At 41.4% G+C, this 13,547-nt stretch overlaps 1 protein-coding gene across 2 annotated transcripts in view; it reads left to right on the forward strand.

The window, feature by feature from the left end:
• IRAG2 (inositol 1,4,5-triphosphate receptor associated 2) overlaps nt 1-13,547 on the forward strand; it is a 67,257-nt gene that overhangs the window by 46,987 nt on the left and 6,723 nt on the right. For both annotated transcript variants that reach the window (XM_063446681.1, XM_063446682.1), the window contains exons 24-35: nt 760-838; nt 5,207-5,247; nt 5,331-5,401; nt 5,841-5,924; nt 6,460-6,518; nt 7,377-7,425; nt 8,067-8,124; nt 8,207-8,234; nt 8,756-8,896; nt 9,513-9,647; nt 10,855-10,999; nt 13,503-13,540. In XM_063446681.1, coding sequence (XP_063302751.1) covers nt 760-838; nt 5,207-5,247; nt 5,331-5,401; nt 5,841-5,924; nt 6,460-6,518; nt 7,377-7,425; nt 8,067-8,124; nt 8,207-8,234; nt 8,756-8,896; nt 9,513-9,647; nt 10,855-10,999; nt 13,503-13,540 — 928 coding nt within the window. The remainder of the gene's footprint in view (nt 1-759; nt 839-5,206; nt 5,248-5,330; nt 5,402-5,840; nt 5,925-6,459; nt 6,519-7,376; nt 7,426-8,066; nt 8,125-8,206; nt 8,235-8,755; nt 8,897-9,512; nt 9,648-10,854; nt 11,000-13,502; nt 13,541-13,547) is intronic.

Below are 13,547 nucleotides of genomic sequence, written 5' to 3' on the forward strand. Positions count from 1 at the left end.
ATCACTTTGTTTCTGTTTATGTAGCCCTAGCCACACCTCCCCTGGCTGTGACTGACACAGCCTGCATGGAAACAAAATGGTTTCATTTTCATTCAGATGATACATTTCTTTAAAAGTTTGTATTTCCCGCTCTATGAATTGAACTTTAATTACACATCGGAGGCTCCTGTAGTGTCTAGAAGGCTATCGACAGAGCAGCAAATACATTCTAAACTAAACAGCATTTGCCATAAAGGAAGTGTAAACATTAGCTCTCTCATTGCAGGAAGTGTTTAAGAAGTCTGTGTAAGCCACATGTAGGGAGGTGTGATTTAGGGCTGCGTAAACAAAGTGATTTAACTCCTAAATATCAGATTTGAGCAGTGAGTGTGCAGGGGAGTGATCTATACACCAAAACTGCTTCATTAAACTAAAGTTGTTTTGGTGCCTATAGTGTCCCTTTAGATGTAAGCAGGGTCGCCCACAATGCCATGGGGTAGTTCTTCCAAACTCGGATATTGTAGAAATATGCTTTCTCGTGTTTGTGTCCAAGGAAGAATGAGATGCGCAGGTGAACAATAGTGATTTGTTTTCTATTTGCACAGTGAGGAGTTTTTGTCTGCTATGTATGTATGTATATGTGTGTATATATATATATTGTTCTGATCTGTTTGTTGTTGGTTCGTTGTGTTTAGATTTTATTGTAAACCCCCACCATATGTGCCACAAAATCGTTCACATGTTTGTCTCCTTTAACATGCCTGGACACTTTATTTGTAGATGTGAATCGGTGTCTGTTGGCATTCAGACAGATGCGGGAGACTCTGTTAATGGTCACATGGAGGACGTTCCCTTCGAGGTGAGAGCCTGGAATTTAATTTGTCTGATTTCACTTTCTATCTCTGAAAATATCCTGACGAACAATCCATGGGGGCCAACTCATTCCTTTTAACCTGCAAGCTGTGCCCTTATGTGAACATGTCTATATAATTCAGGTGCCCCCATTATTAGTACTTTGCACCAGGGGAGATAATGGAGGGCAGGATGTGATGGGTAGGTGGGAGGGCAGTGCAAATAGGATGGGTAGGTGGGAGGGCAGTGCCAATAGGATGGGTAGGTGGGAGGGCAGTGCCAATAGGATATGTGATGGGTGGGTAGGTGGGTGGGCAGTGCCAGTACTACTTTTACTACTTTTCTTTTCTTTTTCCTGCACACATGGTGTATTTTGGTATTCCACTACCCCTGCAGTTATGGAGTGATGTAGATTCAGAGCACAGCTTTCCAGCAGAGGTGGTGGTGGAAGTGTTGAAGGCTTGGTATTGACATACTGGGTATAATATAGCTATGTGCATGTAAAATGTGTATCAATGGCATCGCTGTGGGCAAACATGGGCGTGCATTGGATCAGATAAATGGCGTGTCATTATTATTATTATTATTGCTCAAAGAATTAGAATAAAGCAATAACACAAGGCTGCATCTTAGTCCAGGGCTTTGCGTTCGGCATTAGGCGTTTGTTTGACTTCCAGTGTTATGTATCAGATTAGAACGTGCAATACGGCGGCCACTGGTGGGAATGGGGAGATCTCCTAATGCCTTAACCTCATGATCTAGTTAAAAGTTGCCGTTATTAATAGGGTATCACATTTTATATCATTGTTTTAGGATAACTTGGCCTGTAATGTGTTCTAACCCCGCAGCCAATCTGCATCACACCGTATCGATCTGATGGCTTGTGCCAAGGTCAGCGACCACCATAACTATCTGCAGAAAGATAAGTCCTGCGCTCACTCCCATCACTGGGCGGCTGCAATGACTACAGTACACATCAGCCCCAATATATAGTAAAAACCAAAGAAAAACAAGTTGCCTGCGCTCTCTCCTTAATCCCTCTGTATTTTTAAACAAATAGAGGTTTTTTAGTTACCTCCAATGGCCATGAGAGGATGAGCCCACCTGCCAACGTCAAGGCAAACCCCCCTAGGTGGGTCCTAACTCTAACCATTCACCTTGCTTCCTTGAGCCTCTGGCAAAAACCTCTACTGAGATAGAAAGGGTTTTTTTTTTTATATACACCCCTATATATTATTAACCCTTAATGTGCCATATCCGCTCAATGCCACTTTAATAAACTGGTGGCCCACATTCAGCTCCCTTCTGTTTAGTGTCCTCAATTTACATAGTTCCAGAAGATTTTTCAGTTCCCACTTCTATATTCTATATAAAGGCCATCTGGGTGGCACCTTCTAAATGTCGGGCTCGGAGTTCTGCCTGGTGGCTTCCTTGTTACAGGAAACTGTAGTAACTTTTACTTCCCTTTTTTTATATATTGTAACTTGATGGCTACATTTCAGAGTCTCCTCTCATTCTTCTCTGGGTTTCATCATTCATGGGGTAAGCCTTGCCAGGCCACTAACTCTCTGCTTTCCTGTAACCGACATGTTAATCAACCTACGGGGGGCGATTCAGTTCCTGTAACGGCCTCGCGAGAGGTGTTGAACTCCTTTTTATTTAGATATCCTCCTTCATGTTAGTTTTTACAATGAGGAACTCTGCACTTTCATTTATCCCTTTGTACAAGATCTACTCACCTGTTTAGTGCTAGAAAATGCATTGTATGTGGACGTGATGGGGTTAATTACTGGATGGTATGTACCCGCTACGGAATATGGAGATGTTTATCAAAACAAATGATCTGCCTTGTGGTTGGCGACTGTGCGGCTGAAATTCTTCGCTTGTACATCTGCTTAATGTTTCTGTTAACCCATGAAACGCTCGGCTTTGCTGAATAATTGCTTTTAATGAAATGCATTTTGGGGGAGTATATAATTATCTCTCTCGACTTTCCAGCCACCTGCTTTAGATAACGGCTCTGCTTTGTATAATGTAACGTAAATGTGTCTGTACGTGTAAATATATTTTGCTTTTTACACTTTGTGCGACGCATGTTGCTGGTAAATGTTTACATTTTGATTTTCTGTCAGTATGTGAGTTGTGGTGGTGCCTGACCCGCGTCTCGCTATAAATCGTACAATGTGGTACACGGCTGTATAAAGGCAAGCTGCCCTCTCGCCAGCATGGAGAGAGTTAATGCCTCTGGCCGTGGCTTGTGGCTATGAACAAGACACGTGGCACTTACATATCTTTTTATCTGTATGTCCTGTAACCGTAAACATGGAGAAATATCCGCTCTGCACTAAAAGGGAAAGTAAAAAGTTTTGTATAATTTCTGGGACTAGTTGAGAACATTTTGATTCTTCGTTACGGCCCAGCTGGAGTGATTTTCTTGTGGAAATGCAAGCCACTGGCCGCGTGGTATCTGGTCACCGCGGTTCGGGGGAACCCGTGGATTTACAGGAATGTCCAGCGGGCTAAATGATGAGAAAATGATGGGCGCTAAGTATGGAAAGGTATTTTCCAACCAAGTCCTCTTAATATAAAAGGCAACGCGCAACATGGTTTCCTAAGCTTCCATAAACCATGTAAATTCAGTGCGATGTTTAAAGTAACGGAATAGTTCGTGGTCCGTCAATTTATTACGATTTTGTTTTACTCCTTTTAGCAGCTGCTAATTGCTGTTTAAAGTAATAATGTGGAGGGCTTCTCTGAGAGATTACACATAACACAAACATCATTTTAAGTAGTTTAAAACACATGGCTTTTTATAAAGCTTTATTTATAGCTAGGATACGTCTTCCTGTCAGCTCGAACTCTGTGTCCTGTTTGGTAACTTTTTTTTCTTCATAAAAAAAAAAGGTTTAAGCCATTGTGAGCTTTGTTACCCAGAGATGAACAAAATGTCAGATTTTATGTGCTATCGAGCAAATGGAAAATTCTCTAATCCTCTAATCCTTGCAACATTGTGAAATTTCAAACATTTATCTTCTGCGCCCAAATAACGATTCTGTGCGCACAAAACCCAGATAAAAAAAAGATTTCAGAAAAAGTGTTGGAGTTTTGTTTTTCCTCTTAGTAAACTTCCATCTAAACAACATCATCATTGCCAGCAGTTACTTAATTTAGTTTTCTGATTTTCTTTGGTTTAAGAGGTGGAAGTGCGTACACGTTAATTACAGGAGATCTCTTACAGCTTGCAAATGACCTCGAAAAGAGCAGCACTTGGTCTGAGAACAATAACCCGCCATCGTTTCAAGCTTGTCAGAAAAGATTCAAATTACCGGAGCAGAAATAGCCAGGATTTGCATGTGGGGACTGCTGGCGTCATGTTAGAACTCGGAGTACTTGGCACATGTGACTCGTACGTAGAGCACTGACCCCCACCCAGACCCCTCTGCTGAGACCCAGCAGGTTGCCTGCTTACTGGGGGGATATTTCGGGGTTCAGTCATTTTTTATTTATTTTTTTAAATTCTTTTTTTTTTTTTGCGTGCATGAAAACATAACAAGTGGGCTCGTCATGCCCCAACAGCTTTGACAAGCATATACATAAGCATTTGTTACCAGTTGGTCAGCATGTGGAGGGTTCTGCACACATTTTTATATATGAATAGAGAATAATAGTAAAGGAATCATTGGATACATGTGGTCAGTAACTAAATTCCTGATGATCTGTCTCAGTTTTTATGTGGTTCAGTCATTTTAATATAAGACTGGGGGTGCCATTTACATGGAGAACGGGGAGTCGGACTCCTGTTTTGCCTTTATGGAAATTCCGCTGCATTTTGAGAGGACGCTGTATGGAAAGCAGTCTGTAGCATCATTTGTCGTTTTATATCCATAGCCTTATTGTTCTGTTAACTCTTGAAGCGGCTGTTCTGCAATAAAACACTTGCATCTGGCTTCTAGACTTTCCAAGACTCGCTCTGTGTTTGCCGTGAGCTGGGGGTAACTTGGTTTTACTGGGACTGTGGGGCAGGTTAAAAGCGTCTGCTGGAGAGGAACACTGTCTCATTACCACTGGGTTTCAAGGTAGTGGTGGTACTACTGGAGGGGTGTGGTTGGTGGTCTTCTAGAGAGTCCTTTATTCATGGAACTCGTGAACTCGTAATTTATACCAAGAACAATGTATCGCATTTCCACAGACTGATTTTTAAATACATTTATTGTAGTTTAGACACATTACTGGGAGTATTATTTCTGTGGAGCTCCTAGAAAAGGGAACCGAGGGATTTGGATCTAAAATCGGGACACTTGGGAAGTATGAATTAAGGTGTGTGATTGGGCTGTTATTGAGGAAGTGAAATGACCTGTCTGTTTGTGGTTATTAGGTGCTGGGATCGGAGCATCGAGTTGCGGATAATATTTGCAGGTAATTCTCGTTCAGCCGTGTTATTTGAATATGGATATTTAACGTTCCGTGTCTCATCGTCTTTCCGTGTGCTCTTTGAACAGACTGGATCTAACCTCGCAGACAGCTGCCGATGGCCTTTCCTCATCTCTGGAGAACACTCTCATCTCATCTGGTAAACGAAACGTCTGCATCTTTCTAAGACCTAGATAGAGCTATTTGTAGATATTCTCTGGATCTAGATTTGGAGGGATTGTCTGACAGCGTCCAGCGGAGTGCCATGCAGCCTGAATTTATTCAGAAATTCCGAATTTCAGATCTGCTCATGTGTTCTAAAGATAGAATCTTGGTACCCAGGCTATACAGCGCTACAGACTATGTTGGAACCTTGTAAAATGATTACCTTGTGTTACTCTGAAGGGGTTAAAACTAAATACAATGGTGTTTGGTCCTTGCTCAGAGTTGGGCAAATCCTTTGGTATCATGAAATATATGGCATAGCTTTGGTCGTAAATGGGTTAATTTAAAAAATATCTCACTCGTGACTGCTGTATTGTTTGTCCGTTATGTATATATTGTGTATAGGAATAAATCTGTCTATTTCAATATCTCAGAACCAGACGCTGAACTGTGCGTGATGGAGGCGAGCGATGCGTCTGGGAAGGAGAGAGAGACGGCTGCGTCTGAGGGAAGTCTAGGTGAGCCTCTGCGTGGTGACCTCGGTGTAATGGGTTAGAAGAAATCTATTGGGGTATATTGACAAAACACTGAATGTTACTGAATTCAAAAGCAAATCACGATTTAGCAAAAATAGCTAAACTGTGACTGTCGAGTAGTTACTAAAGTGAGGATTTAAAGTGAAATTCACATTTAAGGTCAGAATAGTTGAGCTGGAAAATTTCTCCAAGTCGACTACGCTTGGCTGCTCTGGCCTTGCGTCTGAAAATCACTTTGAATTTACCTTGAACTCACTTTAGTGACTATCTCTGCATAGTGCAGTTGGAGGGAAAACTATGCACTTTTAGTAAAGTTAAAAAATTTGATTTTTAGCTCATTATTTAGTGAACAGGACCTTGTTTTACGCTGAGGCCAGTATTTGTGTAACGTGCCCCAATGCACCACAATCTCGCTGCTCTCCTAAAACAAATTAGTAAAACCTCGCTCTGAGCTATTCGATATATGCTACATTGTTTGAGTAGGAAATGGATCGTGATATAAAGCAATCTGTTTCAGATCCGGATTTACAAGTAAAATCCACTCCCGATTCTTTAACCACGAGAACAGCCGTTACGGTAAGGAAATCCGCTTACTACGTTTTAAGGTTTTTTTCACCATTTTAAATTCTATTTTATACAAGAAATGCAATCCACGTGCAGACTGAGGGTTTGAAGGAAGAATAAAAATCACTGTAAATCACCAGTGTTTCTTCTATGGCGTAACGTGTTCTGTTTGCAAGTGACAAACTCTCCATCCTGTCTGATCTCCGCGCCCAGAATCACATCCGTAAAGGGGGTTTCCTTGTTTGTGTTTTCTCATTCAATACAAAAGGAATACCGTATAATGTATGATTTGTGTAAATTGTATATTAAACTGGAAGAAAGGACGTAGCGATGTGTTTAGGTAAATATCCGGGAGCCCCATTTATTGAAGACTTTATTGGTGTTGCGCCCTGTCTGCGGTTTGGGGGGATATTTAATCTTTACCTACCATCACGATTCAACCAATGGCATTCGTGCACGGACTGGGAGTTTTAAATCAAGGAAATTAAATTTGTTTTACTCTTACATTCTTTGAGCGAGAGACATGTATATTCTTTTAGGTAATCAGTTTGTCAATCCAAATACTAGCTGGGTGTTTGTCTTCTTGTAGGGGGGGGAGGGGGGTTGGTGTGAAATGCCTACTTATATGTGGGACAGACGCTAATGAGCGTCAGCCTTTCGGTTCTGCCAATCCTTTCTACAAACGATTAGACTGAAAACCCCAGTAAAGTCATTTTACAGTCTCTGTTGCAACATTCCAAAATGGGAATTTTCAGAATTGGGGATGATCTTTACCAGGGAGATAAGATGCCCCCAGTGTGAGCACATCAGAGGATAAAACTCTGATAAACGCCTCGATTCAATCTAATTGCTCATCCTTTTCATATACAGGAAGATACAGAATTCAAAACTCAGCAGCACCAATCAATCCCCAACAAAGGTAAAAAAAAAAAAAACCTGCTTCATTTATAAGTTTGCTTCATTCTGGGATCATTAAATGGGGAATGTCATGCACCCCTTTTTTTTTTTTTTTTTTTAATGAGAACATAACATAATCTGATTTGATTTAAATAGGTGGATCTGACTCTAGTGTGAGCACATTGTGCCTGGACTCCTCGCTATCGAGGACCGAATATATTGAATATATACCATTTACATCTGCATGGACAAACATATCTGGCATATTTGTTATTTTAAATGTGGGACGTATGTACTATTAATGTATAAGAAAAAAACACGAATTATAACAAATTACGGTCTGTTTTTGGGGGGGGGGGGGATTTAATGTTAGTAATTTACTGACCAAACCGTGAGTTACATTTTTGAACTGCGCAAATCTATTTACATGATAAAATTTCACGGTATTGTGTACATTCACAGCATGATTTTTGAGAAGTGATATTTCGAGTTCACACTTTAATTGGCTATTGCAGGAGGGCAGTTATATATAATGTATTTAGACAGTTTAAACACAAGTTCCCCACATTCTGTTTATATATTTTTTGTGTCCCTGGTCGGCTCACGCCCCTCACTCCTAGCTCGCACTGCCGTCTCGAATCATTTTTATTCTTCATTTTGTAGAAATTCCTCCGGCTGAGTCTTTAACCGGTTCCCTAAACGCAATATTGGATGAAAATCAGTAGGTTTTATTTATCGATTTATTATTATCTTTCGTTCTTTGTGGTCTGATAATCTTTTAATTTGTATTTATTTTCTTTCAGCTGTTCAAACAGTGAGAAGGAGATGGAGGTAAGAGAATTTATGTAAACCTTGTTCTGGATATCACAGAGCATCTCTCCGTGTATTTCTCAATTAGAATTTAAAGACGGAAAAAGGAAACGGTTATCTAAACCATAATTTAATGAAAATGTTGATTTAACAAAACCTTCTCCATTAACCATAGAATGGGGCATTCGTTATAGCCCTTTTTGTTTAACACATTTCTGGAAAAGAAATCTGTGGATTGAAATGATTCCTGATTTTGTGTGATGTCTACAGATGTGTACGCTGACATTTTTGTTAGTTTTAGTTCATCCCAATTTGTTAATTTTTCTAATTTGGGGTTGTCTGAAATGTGGACGGCATTATTCCAGTGGATACCAAATTGGTGTACAGTCTAGCAGATTGCTCTAGTTTGGTGTCCTATAAAATAGTAATGTCACACAAGTACAGAAAATTAGGGAGCGATCTACTCAACATCTGATTCTCTGTTGGCAGTGCAACAATAAAATACAAAGTAAAGTTTTTTTTTGTTTTTTTTAATTCCCAAGACTGAATTCCTGCGTCTGTCGCTGGGGTTTAAATGTGATCTGTTCACACTGGATAAACGGCTACGTCTGGAAGAAAGGTCTCGGGATCTAGCGGAAGAGAATCTGAAGAAGGAGATTGCAAGCTGTGTAAAACTTCTGGAAGTAAGATCGGGCAGTGAACAACTAAAAATGCTGTTTTCCCAGAACCGGCGATGCCGCCATAGAACCTTTTACAATGCGTCTGTTAGTGGCCTAGTACCCTCTCGCCACAGAACCTTACAGAAATCTTGGCCCTCTGTATTTTTTGTTTGTTGGGATCATGTCCGATCTCACGGTTAAATGATTGTGGTTTCCACAAATTTGATTGAATGCAAGTTTTACAGCTAAACAGGATATTTTCACAGGTAAATGATTACATAAAATTTAGCTATTTACACATTTAACTGCTCCAAACGAAGGCTTTTATTTTATGGGACAATCATCCCCTTGTTCTGCACCTGAGGGCACTGGGTTATTGCAAGCTACGAATATAATTGTTGTGTTGTGTATACAGAGTGAAACCTTGCTTGTTTAACGTTTTATTGTCTGATCCTTTGTGTCCGTGGTTGAGCCTTTAATGTTGAATGCCTGTAATCCATCATTCGGGTCTGGGGAGGAAAACATGGTATTTCAGTTCTGTGAATTCTATTTGAAATAGACGTTGGACCCTTTAATGATCAGTAGAAGCAGGAAGTCTGATCGATTTGGATGTTTGGATTAATAAAATGCTTTATTTCAGGCATTAACCCCATTGTGTGAGGAAGATAACCAGACATATGAAATTGTGAAAAAGCTGGAGAAGAGCCTTCGGTTTCTGAGCCAGCACTCGGCCAGAGTGGCCAGCCGGGCCGAAATGTTGGGGGCCATTCATCAGGTCAGTGGATAACCTAATCTGTTTATAAGGAGCAACTTGTGTACAATCTGGCTTAGTTTGGCTTTTGTTTTTAAAACTCTGTGCTGTTTTTGTGAAGTTTATGTTCATTCCCTTATTTAAAGGACAATGGTCACATCAACACATTTTTATTTTTTTTATGTAATTATCCTTTCATCAAATTTTGAAATGAAATATATTCTTTAAGTTATATAAAAAAAAGGAAAATAAATTCGTCCCTACCTGTGACAAACTACTTTGCCTTCCCAAGAGCCATTCTCCACCTCAGTTCGGGAATCTGTTTAAACTTTGGTTCCCTTATCCTCCTACCATTCGAGATTATAAAGTACCGAACACTGACCACCCACCTGGCTCATTAAGTTCAAAGAAACCGCAAGAAGTAAGTGCTATTTCTGTGTGGCCGCCGTTCGTATTACCGAATGCCACGTGGTGGAGAAAACTTGTTGCACGAAAGCAGGCAGCGGGACTTAGTCGTCGAGTGTCTGGAACTCCGAGGAGGACACTCGACTGCGCGAACAGAGGTAAACCTTTGCGAAAGCCAGGAGAACGCTGTTCGGTAGATTTGTTCTGATGGACCTCACGAACAAACGCTACCAATTAGCCAGGGGAAGCGTTGGCCTTTAAAAAAAAGTCTTTGGTCTTCCCGGTCACTCCATGCACAGTGCAGTGACATAATCAGACCCAACAACAGTCAAAACAATCTTCGACCCGAGGTATATGTAATGGCCGAAGGATCCTGTCATAAAAATAACTGTTTTCTTTCACAAGTGCCTAGATTCTGAATGAAAGAATCATTATATTAACGATAATGTTGACGTGACGGTTTCACTTTAAATCTGTTTCAATTCTTTGCTGGCCCAAATTCACAGATCTCAATACCATCAGTAGGGGGTTTGTAAGAAATAACCATAGCTGGAAAAGTAATTGAAGAGCAGAACATTATATGGAAAAATTATTTGCACTGTGACTTATCAATACAGAATAAAATTGCACTTCTTTTAATAGTGAATAAATGTGCACGTGATAACGTAACAACCACTTGCACAAAATGTGTTTAAAAGGACACAGAGTATTTCTAACGTGTGGCTGGATAACGAATTCTAATACTTCGAATGTGAGAATATATTGCTACTAGCGCCTAACAAAAAACACTAAAGGATTTTGTTTTTCCTTGTGTCGTGTCGTGTAGGAGAGCCGCGTCAGTAAAGCTGTTGACGTTATGATTCAACATGTGGAGAATCTGAAGCGCATGTACACAAAAGAACACGCAGAACTGGAGGAACTGAAAGAACTTATTCAACAAAATGAGCTCCCTCGCCCGTCCACTGACAGAGGTGGGTCCAAGAGGCAGAGAAGGGCGCAGAGGGTTGGGCTCATATCTGATCTAATCAGAAATTCATGCATTTTGCTCCCCTTATGACACCTGCAGACTAAGATTTTTAACCTTTCCGTCATTAAAGGGACACTGCAGCTATAAGGTTATGGTGTAAGGAGGTCCCCTTTCTCCCCACACACAGTGTATTATAACTGTAGCTATAAGGTTATGGTGTAAGGAGGTCCCCTGTCTCCCAGCACACAGTGTATTATAACTGCAGCTATAAGGTTATGGTGTAAGGAGGTCCCCTGTCTCCCCGCACACAGTGTATTATAACTGCAGCTATAAGGTTATGGTGTAAGGAGGTCCCCTGTCTCCCCACACACAGTGTATTATAACTGCAGCTATAAGGTTATGGTGTAAGGAGGTCCCCTGTCTCCCCGCACACAGTGTATTATAACTGCAGCTATAAGGTTATGGTGTAAGGAGGTCCCCTTTCTCCCCACACACAGTGTATTATAACTGTAGCTATAAGGTTATGGTGTAAGGAGGTCCCCTGTCTCCCAGCACACAGTGTATTATAACTGCAGCTATAAGGTTATGGTGTAAGGAGGTCCCCTGTCTCCCCGCACACAGTGTATTATAACTGCAGCTATAAGGTTATGGTGTAAGGAGGTCCCCTGTCTCCCCACACACAGTGTATTATAACTGCAGCTATAAGGTTATGGTGTAAGGAGGTCCCCTGTCTCCCCGCACACAGTGTATTATAACTGCAGCTATAAGGTTATGGTGTAAGGAGGTCCCCTGTCTCCCCGCACACAGTGTATTATAACTGCAGCTATAAGGTTATGGTGTAAGGAGATCCCCTGTCTCCCCGCACACGGTGTATTATAACTGCAGCTATAAGGTTATGGTGTAAGGAGGTCCCCTGTCTCCCCGCACACAGTGTATTATAACTGCAGCTATAAGGTTATGGTGTAAGGAGGTCCCCTGTCTCCCCGCACAGTATATTATAATTGCAGCTATAAGGTTATGGTGTAAGGAGGTCCCCTGTCTCCCCGCACACAGTGTATTATAACTGCAGCTATAAGGTTATGGTGTAAGGAGGTCCCCTGTCTCCCCGCACACAGTGTATTATAATTGCAGCTATAAGGTTATGGTGTAAGGAGGTCCTGTCTCCCCACACACAGTGTATTATAACTGCAGCTATAAGGTTATGGTGTAAGGAGGTCCCCTGTCTCCCACACACAGTGTATTATAACTGCAGCTATAAGGTTATGGTGTAAGGAGGTCCCCTGTCTCCCCGCACACAGTGTATTATAACTGCAGCTATAAGGTTATGGTGTAAGGAGGTCCCCTGTCTCCCCGCACACAGTGTATTATAATTGCAGCTATAAGGTTATGGTGTAAGGAGGTCCTGTCTCCCCACACACAGTGTATTATAACTGCAGCTATAAGGTTATGGTGTAAGGAGGTCCCCTGTCTCCCCGCACAGTATATTATAATTGCAGCTATAAGGTTATGGTGTAAGGAGGTCCCCTGTCTCCCCGCACACAGTGTATTATAACTGCAGCTATAAGGTTATGGTGTAAGGAGGTCCCCTGTCTCCCCGCACACAGTGTATTATAACTGCAGCTATAAGGTTATGGTGTAAGGAGGTCCCCTGTCTCCCCGCACACAGTGTATTATAACTGCAGCTATAAGGTTATGGTGTAAGGAGGTCCCCTGTCTCCCCGCACACAGTGTATTATAACTGCAGCTATAAGGTTATGGTGTAAGGAGGTCCCCTGTCTCCCACACACTGTGTATTATAACTGCAGCTATAAGGTTATGGTGTAAGGAGGTCCCCTGTCTCCCCGCACACAGTGTATTATAACTGCAGCTATAAGGTTATGGTGTAAGGAGGTCCCCTGTCTCCCCGCACACAGTGTATTATAACTGCAGCTATAAGGTTATGGTGTAAGGAGGTCCCCTGTCTCCCACACACAGTGTATTATAACTGCAGCTATAAGGTTATGGTGTAAGGAGGTCCCCTGTCTCCCCGCACACAGTGTATTATAACTGCAGCTATAAGGTTATGGTGTAAGGAGGTCCCCTGTCTCCCCGCACACAGTGTATTATAACTGCAGCTATAAGGTTATGGTGTAAGGAGGTCCCCTGTCTCCCCGCACACAGTGTATTATAACTGCAGCTATAAGGTTATGGTGTAAGGAGGTCTCTTGTTCTGGTCTCCCTCCTTATGCAAATTCGTGAGATTACTGATGAGTTGCCTGAATTCCAGCCGCACTAATTGAAATCCTCCTCCAATCTGTGATTTTTCTTTGAGATGGATAACGGAGTCTTCTGCTTAATGTTGGATAAATCAGAATGTTCTTGTAAAGGACGTGATTTTATTTTCTAGATCTGATTACTGTGTTTGGAGACAGTTTGTAGGTAAATTTGTATGATTTAATTTTTTATAATGTTACTGAAAGCGAGTTATTTGCATTTATGAAACTGATTTCTTAATCTTTCTCTTACAGATGAATTACACAAGCTGCCGACTTTATTAAACACAAAGGTGAATC

The sequence above is a fragment of the Pelobates fuscus genome, chromosome 3, assembly GCF_036172605.1.
Source record: "Pelobates fuscus isolate aPelFus1 chromosome 3, aPelFus1.pri, whole genome shotgun sequence".
NCBI classification, from domain to species: Eukaryota; Metazoa; Chordata; class Amphibia; order Anura; family Pelobatidae; genus Pelobates; species Pelobates fuscus.